Source organism: Pavona decussata, unplaced genomic scaffold (genome assembly GCF_977016875.1).
Source record: "Pavona decussata unplaced genomic scaffold, jaPavDecu1.1 SCAFFOLD_67, whole genome shotgun sequence".
Classification (NCBI taxonomy): Eukaryota; Metazoa; Cnidaria; class Anthozoa; order Scleractinia; family Agariciidae; genus Pavona; species Pavona decussata.
Window position 1 is genome coordinate 2,427,501 of NW_028145486.1, and position 18,915 is coordinate 2,446,415.

Consider the following 18,915-nt stretch of genomic DNA (forward strand, 5'->3'; position numbering starts at 1 on the left):
CGTCAAAAAAGCAATAGGCTTAATAACCACAAAAACAACCTTGCACGTGCATTACACTTTTTAGTACATTTCTTTACCATCACTGCACGACTAGGACGCGAAATTTCCTGATGGGACGTTTTGTGGAGGACACTGACACACAAAGATGAATTTCTTTCTCTTTCTAAACTTGGGTGCGGTTCCCAGGAATTCGACTCCAGGAAATTTTATCTACATTTGACATTTAAAGCGATTTGGAATAATCGCGACGACGTTTAAAAAAAAAGGCGAATTCATTTTAATAGTGGGGTTTTCGCTGCCGTCACCGACGTCGTTGCCAAATCTCCCTAATAATGTTCACAGTGAGGAGTGCCACAATAATGGAATTTACGTTTAAGAAGTCGGTTGAGACACGAGGATTGAGTGTATGTTTTGTTAAACAATTCAGGCCTACAGATTGTAGAAATTAAAGCGGTGCACGAAAAGCTGAAAGGCATTTCGCGTCAATTGCCTATTCCCTGGGCACGGAAAATGGTCAAACGCCTGAGGTATGCCCTGGACGGAGGGGGGGATGCTGAAGGTTGGAATTGATCGGTGCATAATGGTGAGACATTGTTGAAAACAAGGAAACATTGCAGAAACGTGACACATGAGAATTCATGAATGAAAGCTATGGATTAAAGATCAACTAGATCAGCAAATTGCGAACAAACCCGCTGACAGTTAAGAGTACAACGCTAATGCTTTCGTTTTGACGTTAGTAATTACGTGTTTGTGGATTCCTCAAAGAAATACTTTTTCGCCTACAACAAACTTATTCGAGAGAGTAATATACTTCCAAACATACATTCCGACCATTCTGCAGTACTGCTAAAAATTGTGCTTAACGAAGACAGTCCTACACGCGGACCAGTCTTCTGGAAGTTTAATAATTCGCTTTTTATGGATACCGACTATGTTGAATCGCTAACTTAAACTTAAACGTTAAACTCACTGAATTTGTATAAATAAACATTGCGAAGTAAGTGATAAAGGTTTGCTCTGAGAAATGATCAAAATGGGAATCAGGGCTTTCACGATTAAATATTCGAAACGTAAAGCAAAGAAAAAGAGCGATGAGGAAAAAGCTCTGCAAACAAAGCTAATAGATATTCAAAATAAGCTGCAAGTAAACTACAATGAAAGCGACAAAATAGAAATGGACAAATTGAAAGCCAAACTCTCCAGAATAGAGGCTATCAAAACAGAAGGCACAATCGTCCGTAGTAGAGCACAGTGGTATGAGCACGGCGAGAAAAATAGCAAATATTTTTATAGCCTAGTAAAAACAAACTATAGAAGAAAACATGTGATTTCTATAATTAATCACGAAGATAAGAGGATAACAGATCCAAAACAGATTCTTCAAGAAATGGAACTCTTCTTTGAAGAAATATACACCTCTAAAAATATGAACCACAACTTCCTGAATTCAGTGATTTCTTTGAAAATATTGAGTATACCTTATCACAAGAAAAAGCTGCGACCTGTGAGGGTGAAGTAAAGCTCGAGGAATGCTACAATGCATTAAGGAGGATAACAGCATTCCCACTAAAACCATAACAACTTTATGATTATGATAATGATTATGATTATGATTATAATCGTTATATCGCTAGTGGAAATGAAGCCTTACAGACCATGTAACGCTACTTTATGGAACGCGCCCATGTATTAATCTCTATTTACCCTTCGAATCAGATACGCAATTTCGACAATTTACAATTTTTGTGGTCAATTGAAGAATTTTATAACGAAAATACTGAGTGATGTTGAATAACTGGAAAAAAAAAATGAACAAACAAATGTTAAGAATCCTTCAGCTGTTACAAAATCACAAGATTGGTGGGTCGAAGTGGGTGGCAGTGTTGTGGTTGATTAAGGTTTTTTTTTTACCTTGCTGGAAATTAACGAAAAAAAGCAAAATTAACTATTTGTTCAGATGTTTGTTTATACCTTGGTACGAGCACGGAAACTTGGCAACGCAAATTGGCAGGCGTCATAGCAATACTAGGTCGCTTGACATGTATAATTATTTTTGGCTGTCATTTCATTTCTTTAAAAGCTAGAGTTCGGTAAATAAATATATTTCTTTTTTGAGCCAGGTGTGCAAGTCTGAAAAATTAAAAATTTTCGAGGCTAAAATTACAACGCGAAAATTAAATTCAAGCCTATTGGTGAAAAACTCATCACCTGAAATGGTCGATCACGGGGAAAAGGATTACAAAAAAGCAGGAGATTTAATACTCGGGACAAGTGGAGGTAACTTTTCAAGGCAAATTAAAGAAAAATGACTGTCAATACCACTAAACCCTCTGCTAAACAAGACAACATTAGCGCGCGCAAACGGCTCTAAACGACGTTTAGCTACCCGGCCGTCATAATTGAGTCCGTCAGAACAGAGTCTGTAGCAGCGCACAGATACCATTTGTTTTCTTGCAACCAAAAAGCAAGGGAAGCAAACAGTGGAATACGACGATCGCGATTCAGGATAGTAAACGTATCCACCCCTGGAATCAGATACGCAAATCCAAAAATTTGAAATAACTTAAAAGATCTGGAAAACATCAGAAATCTTCAATTGCAGTCAAATTCACAAAATTTGTGTGGTGAGATGAGTCGCAAATTGTAACAGATTTTTTAACCTGGCTGCAAGGAAACTAAAGACAACGAAGACAGTAAAATTAAAGTCGATAAAAACCTTTCCAATTGCTGCTATTTCGTTCTTGTAAACTGGTTTATTTACATTCATTCAAACTTTTTATACATGCATATACTGCAAATTAAGTTTATGAAGGTCATTTTTGGTGAGCCAATCGCTCACAGAAGCTACATTTTCCCTTTGAACTCATTCATGGGCAAGAAGAAAGGCATTAACTTGACATTTCAGGTTTAAATTCCCCACCACACCGAGGTTAAGTTTAAATCCAGCCCACATTCTCTGAAAGGCCTTTCGCGTCAATTGCCAAGACCCTGGGCACGGAAAATGGTCAAACGCCTGGGGTATGCCCGGGAGGGAGGGGAGGGTGGGGAATGCTGAAGGTTGAAATTGATTGGTGCATAATGATGAGACATTGTTGAAAACAAGGAAACACTGCAGAGACGTTTTAAAACAGGAATGCCGTGAGACATGAAACTCAGAATGAAAGATCACCTAGATCAGCAAATTGCAAACAAATCCACTGACAGTTGACGTTGGCAATTACGTTGCGGATTCCTCAAAGAAATACTCTTTCGCCTACAGCATACCAACCTTTTGCCTTGCGGCAAATACGGTTTATTCCTTTCAACGTCTATGCTCGGATGCTGCCGATAATTCGCAGGTGCAATTGAAGTGCCAAGTATGAATCCCTTGTTTTTGGCAAAAACCTAAATGCACTTCAAGTGCACTTTAGTCTTTAGTGTGAACCAACGTAAAATTGAATTAGGAAATTCAAAAAAGGATTGTTCGGGAAAATAAACCGGAAAGGAAAGTTATTTTTTATTTGGACACATAGATGAAACGAATAACATGTTGAGCAAACACCCTTGGCCTGTCTGTTTGAATTTGGAACTTACGCCAGAAGCTGCTGTCAAAATGATGATTATTCCCCACGTCAGGCGCTGATAAATATGCCATGTTATTTATCTGTATTGTTTGTGTTTTTGTTTTTCTCAAAGGCAACAATTGAAACAGTGCGTGAAAGCCTTGACAACCTGATTAGTGCGGTTGGGCCTAAAAATTTCGTACAGCTCTACTTGAAAGCGAAGGCGAGGAGCGAGTTCAAACATTGTTTTTTTCCCGTGGAACATTTAACAGCAGTTTATTTTGACTTTTACTCTTCAGTTACGTGGATGCGAATTTTGATATGGGCATCTGATAACTTACAGCCGTCTGTCAGATATTTTAACAACTGCATTTGCTCTCGACTCCACTTACTACACATTACTCTATCTCGTATCTCGAGTCCTTGATGAGCTGGTATTGGCTGCTTTATAAACAGGAAAGCTCATCTAATTTAATTAACACTTGGTTCATGCGTCAGCGCGCGTTCATCGAGATATGAAGCACGCGAGAAGTTTGAAGTGCACGAAAGATGCGAAAGATGCGTAAGAGTTGCCCGAGGCGTAGTTGAGAGCAACTCTAGCTTCTTGAGTGCTCTCCTAACTTCGCAAGTGCTTCATATTTCGATAAAAGCACAGCTGATTCATGAACGGAAGTTTAACCCGTTGATTCTAGGTTGACCAGAGGTTTTACCAAGCATTCATCCAATGTGCAAAGTGCTGAAAAACAACCCCATGTTCAGTAAAAATACTCAACTTACAGGGTAAAAAAGCAACACCCCCTTGGTCTAAAACTGTTAAGGTTTCTAATTATCGAATAAAATACATTGGTTGCTATTTAAAAATTTTCCAAAAAACAAACTTGAAAATAATTTATGATCCTCGCTTTCCGAAGGAAGAATTCAGTTTCCCCTTGCGAGGACATGTTTGTTTGTTTATGCAAGATTTACGTTGTTGCCACGTTTTATCAATGAAAATAGAAAGAAAATGGACAACTGAAGCTTCCCTAAATGAAAAATTTTTTGAGATAAGTTTTTGTTTTAAGATGCAAAGGCGTACAATTTTTAATCCGAGACGATAACGCGCAAGCGATTTAAAGGAACTGCAAGTCCATTCATGAAGCGAATTTATTGATCCATCGAAGCACGGTTTTTCAATATTTTGCAAAATATTGTTAGGAATACGAAGAAACGGTCAATTAGAAAAGTATATAGGTACAAATTCACAATGAAACCTGTAATTTCTTGTGAATTGGAATCCCACAAGTACTCGAACATTACCAAGAAAGTCCGTAGCCTAAATAATGAGATCTAAGATGTCCGGTTGCTCGTTGGCTGGATAAAACGACAATTTGCTCCTGAAGCACAATTTCTTTGCCGTTAATTATCGGATTTGCGCTGTTGAAATTGTCGATTATTCCTTAGCGGTTTTTCTTTCAGTTTATCGTTTCGAAAAGGTGTGTTTTCCCTCTGAGAAAGCCAAATTGGCGTCTGAAAATTATAGTTTTGCAAGACATGATAACACGGGCCCGGCTTGTTCTCTTTTTTCCTTTTCTTTCGTTTATTTTTTCTGGAGTTTAAAACTGCAATCCCAAAGAAAAAAATGGCAGATCTTTTTTATGAGCTGAGCTGTGTAAATCAGAAGAGGAATTACGACAATGAAGAATCCAAAGATAAACAATACTGCATTTACTGCACACTTTGATAGCCCTGGCAATTTAAACTGGCATTATTTTGTGCGGGAAGTTAAGTTAGCTGCCACTTAAGTGACAGTCTAAAAAATAACCTGTCATTTTTCCCCCTAGCAGCTGCACATTTTGGTAGCCCTGGCAGTTTTAACTGCACATAGCTTCAACAAATTTAAAACTGAACTTCCCAGACGCGTTAGGACACACAGTTTAATTTATAAAGTATACTGAAACCCTTTTTAGTTTAGTTTCGCAGCTAAATTTACTTGTTACAAGTGGTTGATTTTGTAAATGTTATTTATTTACCTTATTTATCACTGACTACTGTATCCCTTATCTCCGCCCTCCTCGACTAGCACCTGCTATTTGCGTGCGGAAATGGACCTTATGTAAATGACTGTTGTTAAGTAAAGTAATAGTTAAGTGACAGTTTTTAGCTCAATTGCTGTGAGATCTGAAATAATGTGTTGTACTCATGTAAACATACAAAGCTAGCAAAGGGTGGCTGTGGCTTAGAACATCCTCATTGGGACGTGATCTCACTTTTGATCACCGAAGAATGGCGAGATGTTCTTTCACCCTTCTAGATTTGCTGCTAATGTGCATCCTTTGGGGAGCTAGGCTCCACTGCATTAAAGGTACGCATCAAAATGTTGTAAAATAATTAACTAATGTTTTAAGAAAAAAAATGAGGAGTAAAAACCAACAAATAGAAGGCGCCTCGAGATTAATATAAATTTATTCGTAGTAAGTTATTATAAACTAAATTCGATTTTGAGACGACATTACGGGTTTTTACCTCTTACTAACCGAGTTCGAGGTCCGTAGTGTAAGTTACGGACCGATTTTTTTTACCTTTTGATTTATACACGCGGGCCATAAATCAAAGGGGAAAAACCTTACACTACGGACCGAGAAAACGAGGTTAGTAAGATATTTATTATATCTCTGAGGCTTATCCGGCGCGCGGCAAAGAAAACTAGTTGAAGTCAAACGGAACGGTCAACTGCCACGAATGATTGGCATGCGTCAAATCCCGCAACACGAATTATAATAATTTTATCGGGCATTGAGCATTGCGGCATTGCAGCGCATTTTGCGGGCTAAAATTCGCTAAAATATATTTTAGCCGGCTGCTCTGAGCCAATAAGAAAGAAGAAAAAACGTAGCCAGCCAATCAGAACTTGAAGCCATTCAACTGTTCGCGCCGTTTTCTTGTTTGTTTGACTGGAAGCGCTGCCAACTCCGCCATCTGCAAAGAGATTGTTTTGAGCTACAGAATCGATGGAAAACCTAACGAAGAAGCAAATTCTCAGTCGTCTGAGCTAGATGAAGAGGACTGTACTACAGAAACTCGTGGGCGATGGCGGAAATAATGCCTGTAGTAGCTCCACGGCCGGAGGTGAGGTGAATGTAACTTTGTCTTCTTTGAGCGAGACCAGCTCAGTATTTGCACAATTAATTTAACAGTCGTAAGAGACTATTTCTTCGCTGTTTACAAAATTCTGTTATCTTCCTTTTGAAAACTTAGAAGCAAAGATTCTTTTGACAACATTTACGGTGTTCTGCCAAAGTTTTACGTTCCAGTGACAACGAAAGCTTTTGTACAATAAAATAAACGCCCACGCGATTCCGAGAGCGTTCACAGAGAATATCGCGATCGCTTTATACTGTACTGTCTTTGATTCCTTTTTGTGAATGCCCTCTGAAATTATTATAATAGTAATAGAGTTGATGTTCTTGGGCGTAAATATGTTTTTCGCTCTTCTCAGAACTCCTTTTAGCCTGAGCCTGAGTCGGGCCAAAAACATATTTACGCCCGCGAACATCAACTTAATTGCTATACTAATCTAACTGGCTGCTTGCACACGATACAACCATTGCAAAAATCAAGTGTACAAAAACCTACAGTTTCACAAGTTTAATTCACATGAACAACATGAAAACTTACAAGAAAATAGTCTTCGAAATAGTTTTTTTGTAAACACTTAAAGAAGGAATTATCCGACGAAAACTGCTGGGAAACTAAGTGAGGAACTTACAGCACTCAAAATATTTGTTTACTTGAAAACTAAAAGGCGGTGCTTTCTACAGCACATGTCAAAATGTGAATTGAATAATAACAAATGTGAAGGAAATACAGGGGGAAAGTTTTTCTAGCTGCTGTCATCCAGCCTTGGTCGCTTCCCTACATTTTCTTGGATCTTGCGGGTGAACAGTAAGCTTAAATACGCAGTTTGAAATTGATCCGATGGTTGCCGACGCGAAGAATGACCGCCAAACCAAGATTTCTCTGCCTGTTTCAGGATTAATTTGCAGCTCCAAATCGACCCAGCAAAGTTTCCGGCTTTCGTCCCTGGCTCTGAATCCAAAGTGGAGTGAAAAGAATCACCATAATGAGCGCCGGAGCGCTTCGGGATTATGGCCGGCAACCAAAAGCACCGCTCTCAAACAACTTTTCTTCTTCTTCGCTTGTCAATTCACGGCAAGCTTTTTGCTTGTTTCCACGCCCTTGTTTCACAAGATTTTTTCTTTTGACGGCCAATACTTCTCTGGAACGACAAAACTCTTCGTCTTTAAGGATGTTGAAAGACAGCTTTAACTCTTTCAGGCGACGCTGAATGCTTCTTTAAAAACTTGAAAGGCTGTCTGGCTCGTACTCGCCACCATTTCGTTTACGGACATCTTTAAAAAAAAAAAAAAAAATCCAAGCAGCTTCCATTGCTCTGCTCCTTAGGAAATTTTTTAAATTTTTTCCATTCGTAATTTGTCTTCTTCACCGTGTTTTCAGACTTTTCAGAGGAAATAAAATCGTCCAATTCTTAACTCGAGCCCGGTTCGTCCATAGGTGGCCCACACAATGTGTCTGTGTAGCCGATTGTTATTATATAACAACGGTAAATCCAGTGCATTTACTATATAATAACAATCGGCCCCCTATGGTTCGTCTTGCTCGGCTTACTCGTCCTTCGTCATTTGTCGCTACCCTTCCTCTAAAAGCTGAAGGAAGTCAATTTGAAAGTTTGGCATTCTTTCTTCGGGTTTCTGTTGTTTTTCTCTGTTTGTTCGCAACTCTTTCAATTTGTTTAATATTTTTTACCCACGACTTTTACCCACACCCACGACCCACGACATCCACTTACGACCCACGACCGTTTTACCAAGCATTCACCCAATGAGCAAAGTGGTAAAAAACAACCCCATCTTCAGTAAAAATACACAACTTACAGATAAAAAAAGCAACGCCCCTTTGGTCTAAAATAGATAAAGTTTCTAATTATCGAATAAAATACACTGGTTGCCATTTAAAAATTTTCCACAATACAAACTTGAAAATAATTTATGATCCTCGCGGTTAATACGAAGGGAAAATTCAGTTTCCGCTCGCGAGGACATGTGTTTGTTTACGCAAGATTTACGCAGTTGCCACGTTTTATCAATGAAAATGATTAAAAATAGACAACTGAAGCTTTCCTAAATGAAAAGTTTATTCAGATAAGTCTTAGTTTTAAGATGCAAAGGCGTACAATTTTTAATCCGAGACGATAACGCGCAAGCGATTTAAAGGAACTGCAAGTCCAATACCATTCATGAAGCAAATTTATCGATCCATCGGAGCACAGTTTTTAAATATTTCGCAAAATATTGTTAGGAATACGAAGAATCGGTCAATTACAAAAGTATATAAGTACAAATTCACAATCAAACCTGTAATTTCTTGTGAATTGGGATCCCACAAGTACTCGAACATTACCAAGAAAGTCCGTGGCCTAAATAATGAGATCTAAGATGTCCGGTTCAGCTCGTTGGCTGGATAAAACGACAATTTGTCCCTGAAGCACAATTTCTTCGCCGTTAATTATCGAATTTGCGCTGTTGAAATTGTCGATTATTCCTTAGCGGTTTTTCTCTCAGTTTATTGTTTCGAAAAGGTGTGTTTTCCCTCTGAGAAATCCAAATTGGCGTCTGAAAATTATAGTTTTGTGAGACATGATAACGCGGGCCCGTATTGTTCTCTTTTTTCCTTTTCTTTCGTTTTTTTTTTTCTGGAGTTTAAAGTTCCAATCCCAAAGAAAAAGAAGACAGATGTTCTTCATAAGCTGGTACGCTTGTTGCCATCTTTAGTTAAACTTTTTGCTGAAGTTTTCCCCGTTTTTAAATGCAAAATGCTGAAGTCACTCACGGAGAAATTTTTCTTCTCGAGGCATTGAAGCACGCGCACACAATTGAATTTGATTACACGAATTTACTAGCTATGTTATAAAAAGATATTGGAAAGAAATATCTGTGCAAATCAGAAGAGGAATTACGACAATGAATAATCCAAAGATAAACAATACTGCATTTACTGCATACTTTGATGGCCCTGGCAATTTTAACAGGTCTTATTTTGTTAGGGAAGTTAAGTTAGCTGCCACTTAAGTGACAGTCTAAAAAAGGACCTGTCGTTTTTCCTCCTTAATTTATAAAGTATACTGAAAAGCTTTTTAGTTTAGTTTCGCAGCTAAATTTACTTGTTGCAAGTGGTTGATTTTGTAAATGTTAGTTACTTACCTAATTTATCACTGACTGCTGTACCCGTTATCTCCGCCCTCCTCGACTAGCACCTGCTATTTGCGGCGGAAATGGACCTTATGTAAATGACTGTTGTTAATAATAGTAAAGTAGGTAAGGTAATAGTTAAGTGACAGTTTTTAGCTCAATTGCTGTGAGATCTGAATTAATGTACTTAATATGTAAACTTACAAAGCTAGCAAAGAGTGGCTGTGGATTAGAACATCCTTATTGGGACGTGATCTCACTTTTGATCACTGAAGAATGGCGAGTTGTTCTTTCACCCTTCTAGATTTGCTGCTACTGTGCGTCGTTTGGGGAGCTTGGCTACACTGCATTAAAGGTGCACATCAAAGTGTTGTAGAATAGTTAAACAATTATGTTTAAAGGAGAAAGAGAACAAGGAGTAAAAACCAACAAATGGAAAGCGCCTCGAGATTAATATAAATTTATTCGTTAGTTATTGTAAAACACTTTGACATAGAATAGGCCTTATCACGGTTTTCGATGCCATTTTGACGAGTAGGCAAACAGGCGTGAAATAACAGTGTTTGTATGGAAATCCGATGTCAAATAATTTCCATGAATAGGAAAAGGGTTTTAAGAAAAAAATTGGAAGGATGTAGCTGTGCTAGAAAGCGTACAGTCGTGTTTTGAACTTTCCATACAAGACAAATGTTTTATTACCTATCGTCCTTTTTACAGCAAAAGTTGAACTATTTCTTGGTGAGTGACAGTAATTGCTTAGATGAGTGTTTGAACGTCTGTTAGATGTGGTAGAAGATGAAGATAAAAATTGAAGAGAACTCCTGTCTAATTGCATGCGGTTTACTAGCCATCGGGCATTCGTGTTCTAGTTTTTGCCTTTGAGGCCGGCAAATTGACAGCGGAACGGAGGATCCGCTGTAAGCATCGCCAGTGAAAATCGATCTCCCCTTATCAATTTAGAAAGTACAGAACAGTAAATAATTATTTTTCTAGCACAAGTGGACGTTAAGAAGAACGCGAAAAAAATTGTCTTTTCTATCAATTGCTTAAAGAACATGACGGAGTAGAGTTTATTGGCTTCGTTGTTTTATTGCCCCAGTACAGACCATGTAACACTACTCTAGGAAGCAAGGTCTTTTAGAATTGGTCATATTCACGCTGGTATGCATTCTTTACTACCTAAAAGGAAAAGAATCGATTCCCCTAAGGGGCGATTAGCATTTAGAGCGAATAAGGCATATTGTTATCTGTGTCTCTTAAAAAACATTTTTCGCGTTCGATATTTACAGACAAGTAAGGGGAAACAAGCCAGATCGCGCGGTTGTTAAACGTGTTTTTTAAAGTCTTATTAACTTGCTTTCTTTTTATGTTTTTTTCCCATTTTCTTTTGCCGAGCTACTCAGAAGAAGGAAGCTTGGTCATGTTCTCAATTTAAATGAATAATGTATTCAGCTGGCACTGGTTTCCATGACTTTCCAGCACTTATGCTTGGACAGATTAATACATCCATTCTTTATCACTTGATACAGCAATAATGGTATAAAATTTGGTATGGAAAAAATTTGGTATATTTGGTATAAAATTTCATTTTCTTGACATAATACTGGTTACCATAGCAACGATTTGACCTGTTAAAAACTTCCCTTACCTTGAGGTGGTTAATGCAAAGTTAAAAAAATCTACCACAGGGCTTCAAGGCTACCTTAACTTTTCAAAAAAACACGCGAATATGCAACTTTAGCAAATCGTATGACGCTACCAGGCCTAGACTACGAACACTAGGAACTAGAGAAAGCTTCGTTTGGTGACGGTTCGTTCGACGAAACAAGCAAAGGACCAAAAAAATCTGAGCGACTTCATTTAGAGGATTACAAGCAAAGAAATTTTCTGCGCCAACTGCATTCCTTAGCTCGGTTGCCCGCTAAAAAATGTTATTTTATTTGAAAATTTCTTTTAATTTTTTACAGGTGACTGTGGAGAGATTCGACGGATTAAGTTTTATCCACCGGACAACGGCCGTTATCTTGAGGGTCACGTATTTTTAAATCGTTCTATCGGAATACACACACAATGTGAAGATCAATGCCTCCTGGAGAGTGAATGTGTCTCAGTGAATATCGGTCCACCAAGTAACGAATCATTTATTTGCGAATTAAGCAACTCAGACCACGTGCAGCATCCAAAAGACTTAAAACTACGCCGCGACTGGACATACAAAGGAATAGAGGTATGAACAATAGAAATACTGATTATGGTAATAGTTGTTAGTAATGCTGGTTATGATAATGAACGAAAAGACAATGATGATGACAGTGGTGATGGCAATGTTGATGACGTTGTTATGGTAACGACTTTGTTGAGGATAATCAGCATGGTGATGACCGTGTTGTCGATGTGATGATTCTGGTGTTGATGGTAATTGTAATAATGCAGGTGATGTTGATGATGATGATGGTGATAACGACGACGACCACAACGAAGATAATGATAATGAATATTCTCAAGTGAATTAAACATATTTTCACATACGATCACTGCAAGTATCTACTATGTCTAAGGAGCAATGTGAGTAAACGTGTAAAGGCAAGACACAGCGTAGTATATGAAAATATTGTTCGCCAACGAGGTCTTGAACCTCGGTATCCTGCATTCAAGGTAGACACAACAACTACTACACTTCATTACTAAAATTGCAAAGCTGCCACTTTTGCATTTGCGGGGTCTTAAATTTGGGAAAAAATTCCCTCTAAATTAAAAATACCCCACATTATTGCTTCTACAAGTAATAAAAATTATACCGTTTAAATACCCAATGAGTATTTGATTCCTCTGCCCTCACTATTATTATCATTTCTATTGTTTTTGTATTGTAAAATTGTAGGATGATTTTATGCACTCTTAATTTTCTTGTCTTTTGTTTTGTGCTACTTAGTTAGTTGCACGTTATACGCCAGTTAGTTGCACGTGGTGGTGACTAACTCGAAAGCCTAAGCCCCTTTTATCACTGCGCACAGTTTACCTTTGATGATTTATGTAATTTAATGTTGTCTTTATGTTACTTTTGTGATGTATCGTAATTTCCTTTTGAAGTAAACTTTTGAAATAGTGCATAAATAAAAAAATCTGAATCTGAATCCGCTCACTCAGCACAGAGAGTCTGATTTCACTTATGATCCACCGATAGCATTCTGAATATTGGAATTAATATGTAACATAAAACAGACAGAAAGGAATATTTATACTAAGTAAAACATCCCTATTTTCACATAGAATCACTGTATAAGGATCTGTTATACGACAGCAACAAAGTGATAAACCAATATAAAAATAAGTGTTTCCTATGTGAAAAGATGGCTGAACGACGATGACGATGATGATCAATATATACAAGAAATAGAATTTGTGCAATGTTGAATTTTCCCTTCTTACATACTGTTAGATACCTAGGCACTGATCTCTCTGAGCAAAAATAAGATATGAACTCCATAGCAAAACCAGTATTTTGGCATTGAAGAAAGCACTCTGCACCATCAATGCGTGCACTTGAGTTGATGGCGATGATGATGATGATGATGATGATGAAGACGACGAAGAAAAATATAGTGAAGCTGGTGTAGTGTTGATGGAATGATTTTGATTCAACTTATACAGTGATAGATGTGGTAGTACCGTACGGACAATACTGGTCAACGAGTGCAAATGTTCTCTTCTCAAAAACAGTTGAAACAATTTCCAGATATTTATGTCTGGGACAAAATATAGGGTTTGCAATTCAGTACTAACCAATTGCTTATAGGGATTCCAATGTAAGTTTCACCGGAACCAGTAACCTCTGTTCTTATTAACAAAGTGTACCTAAGACGACATTTTAGGCTGCTGACATTGCTGCTACTGACTAGACTATGCGTTAACTTCCCCCATCTGAAATCATTCTTTCTTTTCAGAATCTTTGCTCCAGTAATCCTTGCGTGAACAATGGAAAATGCTTAATGGGATTTACCAACAGGAAATACCTGTGTGTTTGCAAGATTGGCTTTACGGGAGAAAACTGTGAAAACGGTAATGCAATCCAAATGTTTCATTCACAACATTTTTCTCTCAGCTACAGGGGTACCAACCTCAGGGAAAGAGGAAGAGGGGACGTCCCAAAAACAACTGGTCAATGTTTGAAGAGCTGCAAGGAGTGGATTGATTGTGGGACAGAGCGAACGCATTAGAAAATAATCGTGTGAGATGGGGAGTACTGGTGGTCTCCCTATGCTCCCTTACGAGTTCTAACGATTCATGATGATCATCTAAATCTAGATGTTTCTATGCTGGGTTAAAGGGTGTTCGGAAAATATGAATGATCCCCAATATCTTGCCTTTCAATCCTCCTTAAAGGAGTCCTTTGTCCGTTTGCACTTTCCAGCATTCATCGCACAAAGCACCATCCGACAATTTGTCGAGGCAAAACATTTGGGGAGTTTGGTTGCCAACAATAATTTCCTCGAAACGAGAAGTTGCCGTTAGAATCGTCCTACCGATTTTAAGACCAAAAATCAGCGAACACGGTTCTTAAAAATGCTGGTGATGTTAGCAGGGAGAAAAATGCCGATTACCATCCCGTTTACATCAGCCGTACGATCAAGGATGGAATCAAAGTGAACGGGCACTGGTCTGAACAGGATTTTGTCAATTCCCGCGCTGTTTCTTTATGCCTCCCTACATTACAGTAAACAAGATGGCGGGCGCTAAATTGACGAACACGAACGCCATTTCTCCTTGGGGACCAAGGAGTCTGAACAACGTCCTTTTCAGTGCCCGGGCACAGGGCCCTGGCACGGGCATCTAACCTGAGCAGGGCCTATTCGAGCACATTCACAATTGTGTCACTATATATGTGGACATGCTAAGTTATCTTAAACACTAACTTGAAAATGACTGTTGATTGGAATTTCTGTAACGATAGTGAAATTTTAGCGCAACGAAACAAAATTTTGTGGAAATAGCAAGGTTCAGACTTTCTTTTTAAATCTTACTTTATTTCTTTTTGCTGGCTTTCCGGAGGTAAGCGTCTTTACATTGAATCTCATGCACATTGAGGCTAGAAGGAACTCACTTCCGGATGAAAAACATGCATTTATTGTCCATTCACTGTATACAGTCGCCGGGAGCACCCTCTTTTAAGTGGTCAGTTGTCAAAGTCCGAAAATAACTCCCCTTAATTACTGCAATTCTGACCTCTATTCAACGGTCGGCACCCTCTCTTAAGCTGTCGGGGTCACCCTTTAGTAAGTCCCAACGAGCTGTTTCCATTGCCTTGACCTGTTTTGAACGTTTCATTTATTGTATACTTATGCCATACATCAGTGAATCTGTCCTGAATGCAGTTGACTTCAATATTTAGTTAACGGTCTATTTAATAAAATAGGTCACGTGACTTATTAACCTTCTAAAACGCAAAACCTATTCCATTCAGGACAGATTTAATGACTATGTGATAGAAGATGGAAATACAAATGCTAAGGTCCGAGTTACAATGAATCATTCTTGTCCCATCTGAAAATTTCTTTTGAGCACAATTGTGACGTACGTCCTGGTGACGTCGTAAGACAAGCGACCACAATACTTCAATTATCAATTTTTCGTCACTCTCGGGATTTTTTTTTTAAAACAATGATTAAAAGCTTGAGAGTTAATTAATTAATTATAAAATGAACTGTTTTTTTTTTTCAGTAATGATCGGTTCCCATCCAGACAGTCCTCCTTATTCCTGCAAGCACATCCGGGACAACGGAATCTCCAACAAAAGCGGGGAGTATTGGATCGACCCGGAGAGGAATGGAAACCCTTTAAAAGTCTACTGCGATATGACAACTGACGGAGGTAGGTTCTGGAAACTTCTATATACTGAAGAGAACATTGAATACGAGGCCTAAAGAAATGTTTTTGTCCTCGCATTGTAAGCGGACAGTCGCTTTGGTGTTACTCGCCTTGAAAATCGGGCTTACACTCGGCTTACTGTTACACAATATTCAAGCCAGTCATCTGGTTTTCGCTCGGTAGTGAAACAATACATAATCAGGGTTTCCCAGTTTTTACTGAGTGACCATTCACTGAACGCCATGATCATGCCAGTACATTTATTACTTTCGGACGAAACAGATGAAAGTAAACTTATCGTACATTCCATTCATGCATGACTTTTTACATCGTGGAGACGTTATCCCATCACGTAGTCGTGTTCATGTAGTTTATGTGGGTGGCACGATCGATTGTAACGGTTCATCGATCGATTGTTCGATCGACGGTTCATCGATTGTGAGGTCTTGTTATATAAGGATCTATGCTCAGCTCCTTCTCAATAACATCACAAACTAAATCAACACAGCTCTCATCTCTTCTTTTCGGAATATTAATAAACCTTTATTCCTGTCTAAACTCTGTGTTTTCATCGTCAATACCTGGAGAGCTTAGGGCGTCCATCAGTAATCATGTATATGTTACGCGGTTCTTTGCTAAACTTTGGCTCTCTCCCCAAAACAGCCCACATCTTTTAGCTCTTCCAGCGGGAACGTACCTCTTTAACTCGCTTGTCAACTGAGTCAGTTGAGTCAGTTGGATCACCATTTACAAATTGTAACCCGGCCAGAAGTTGAAAAACTGTCACCAGTATAGCTCTGGGATTCATAGAGACAAGCAAACCAGCCCATCACCACAAGGTGGTGATGTCTTCAAGGTAGAATCTTATTTGTAAATCATCCCGGTATTTACCTACCAATATTAAACCTCTCTAGTAAAACATAAACGGAATAAAATGAACGTCCTATTTGATAAAAAGTGATTTACTCAGTAAGAGATAAAATGGATGCACATTTGCTACTATCTGGCGAAACGTTTTGCCAAAACACTGGAAATGTATTTTATGTAAAAGAAATCCTTTTTCTAACGTCACCATTTGATAATCCAATTTTTGTTTTCTGTCCATATCATCACTTCAGGAGGATGGCTTCTTGTTTTGAACGTGGTGATTGACAGCTCGGCCACTCCACCTCAGTTGTCTAACAAGCTTTCCACTGTAACGTCATATCGTGCAATAAGTGGTTACCACAGCAACAAGATGGTTGTCTTTAAGAGCGCTATGAAACAGCTGCGAACACATTTGCCATTCACTCAGCTGAGATTCTACTGCAGCAAACAAAAGGTGGGTCGCACCTTCCATGTGATAACGACCGCCAATAGCTCTGGGGAAGCTGTGGTCCAGTACTTCAGCGATCAGACAGATGTCAAGCCTGATTCATGTGGCTCCTTTGTGAGAATGAAGAATGACAACTCGAGGTTAGCACAACTCTGTGATCAGTGGGGAAAACAGAATGGCACTGTCTATGTTGGTAAATGGAGCCGTGACAACATTGCAGGTGGCCAGACAGCTCTCTACAATCAGCCTGCCTTTGTATCTGGAGAACATTACTGGTTGCTTAATGTACGTTCAAGATGGGAATGTGATGACTTTACTGCAAGAAAAAATATGTCGATTGCGTCTTGCGATTTTTGGAAAGTCTTTGTTCGTTAGGAATGATCTAAGCTGGGAGAGCTTTTCGTTCGGGTCTCGAAGTTGGTTAAAAGACGTCAGCACATTACTGTGATTCTTTCCGTGAGCTATCGTCTGTTTTCGTTGATGCTCGACAGATCTTCGTCATTTTCAAGAGAGAAACGTCGCCGCAACATCAAGTTACTTCGTGGACAGTTTGGTTTAAGAGGCAGCTTTAGGTATTGTAACGCGTTAGTTCGTAGGATTATGTTTAATGTATGCAGCTAGTAAAGTTAAATTTACCGTGGCCAAATTAGCTAATCATCTCAGTTGCTAAAACCAATTAGTACATACTAAAACAGTGGATAGCGTTGAAGGTGCGCTCTGATTGGCTAGTCAAACTCCGAATATCCTTTGCTATTTACCACTTAGCAACTCGCGAGTTTCGCGCTCCGTCGCGTGAATTTTCAAAAAAAATGGCGTCCCGGTTTGCATCCTTGACAAGCGAAAAATCACCCAAATTAATACCGAAGCAGTCCCTAAAACCACAATCACAGTCACTTTCCTTCACGCGTAGTTTTCTCGTTCGTTTGATCACCTGATGTATCATGTGACTTTTTGGGGCGGGTCATTGTTTCAGTCCTTTACTCGCGGGATCTCCGCCCGAAAATATTGCAATCGTGGCAGGAATAAATAAATTAAAATCATCTTTTTGTGGTGTATATTATCGCACTGTTTTAGGGCCTCTTCATATGATCCCGGTTACCGGGATGGCTCGGTAAGCGGGATGAATTTTGCAGTCCGTTCATATGGGAAATTTCATCCCGGTTACCGAGATGAAAAGTGGTGACGCAGTCAATCGAGCGTGACATTTACCGAACAAGCCCGGCAATAATTTTTCATTTTTATCGGTTCTACAAACCTTAAAAGTATTATATCTTTATCTCTACTACGAAAAGGAATTATTTTGAACTAGAACATCTCAGAAATGAGCCGTAATTATCAAATATATCCGTTCTAAGACGCGAATGTTTGGTTATAGACTTCATCCCGGTAACCGGGATACCGTGTTCATATGAGAAAATTTTCGTCCCGGACTCCCGAGATCTCGGTCGCTGAAACCGAGATCTCGGTAACCGGGCTGGCCCGCCTTCTCATATGAACACATCGAATTTTTTACAAAAGAAATAGGAATGAGGCGAGATCTCGGTAAGCGGGCTAGCCCGGTCAACCGGGATTATATGAAGAGGCCCTTAGTATATACTAATAAAAACAACTATTCACTGAAGAGGAGTTGGCTAGCGGTGGATATTTACGTCACCGCTTCGCGGCTCGGTAAATATCCACCACTCGCCAACTCCACTTCCGTGAATAGTTGTTTAAATCTTCAATAGTTAAATAGTCTAGCATGATCTGCTAATTAGCTACTAATTTTGATGACTCGTCAAAATGTCGCCGACTTCACTAAAATTGGAAGCCCCCAAACGGTAGTCTTTAATAAGCCTATGACATGTACAGACGAAGTTTTTTCCAAAGCTAGTCTTTATTTCAGCGTGTGCATTAAGCTTCAAAGGCGTTCAGTGTCGTTTGTGCATCAGCTAGAGGTACTGTT

The 18,915-nt window shown here is 39.0% G+C and overlaps 2 protein-coding genes across 7 annotated transcripts in view; both read left to right on the forward strand.

Moving 5' to 3' along the window:
- LOC146478048 (uncharacterized) overlaps positions 1 to 576 on the forward strand; it is a 27,460-nt gene extending 26,884 nt beyond the window's left edge. For all 3 annotated transcript variants that reach the window (XM_085112556.1, XM_085112558.1, XM_085112557.1), the window contains exon 5: positions 1 to 576. This exon is cut by the window's left edge and continues 1,885 nt beyond it. The gene's annotated coding sequence lies outside the window, so the exon portion shown is untranslated.
- A 5,232-nt stretch (positions 577 to 5,808) lies between these two features.
- Positions 5,809 to 18,697, forward strand: LOC146478049 (uncharacterized). 4 transcript variants are annotated; one of them, XM_085112763.1, is made up of 5 exons: positions 5,809 to 5,886; positions 11,758 to 12,017; positions 13,735 to 13,849; positions 15,509 to 15,658; positions 16,774 to 18,696. In XM_085112763.1, exons 1-5 carry the CDS (start codon positions 5,847 to 5,849, stop codon positions 17,343 to 17,345), a joined length of 1,137 nt encoding a protein of 378 aa, XP_084968889.1. In that variant the 5' UTR covers positions 5,809 to 5,846; the 3' UTR covers positions 17,346 to 18,696. The 4 variants fall into 4 exon arrangements, with proteins under 4 accessions (XP_084968889.1, XP_084968888.1, XP_084968887.1 ...); XM_085112762.1 differs by lacking the exon at positions 5,809 to 5,886 and adding an exon at positions 6,542 to 6,650; XM_085112761.1 differs by lacking the exon at positions 5,809 to 5,886 and adding an exon at positions 9,954 to 10,145.
- The last annotated feature ends 218 nt before the right edge of the window (positions 18,698 to 18,915 follow it).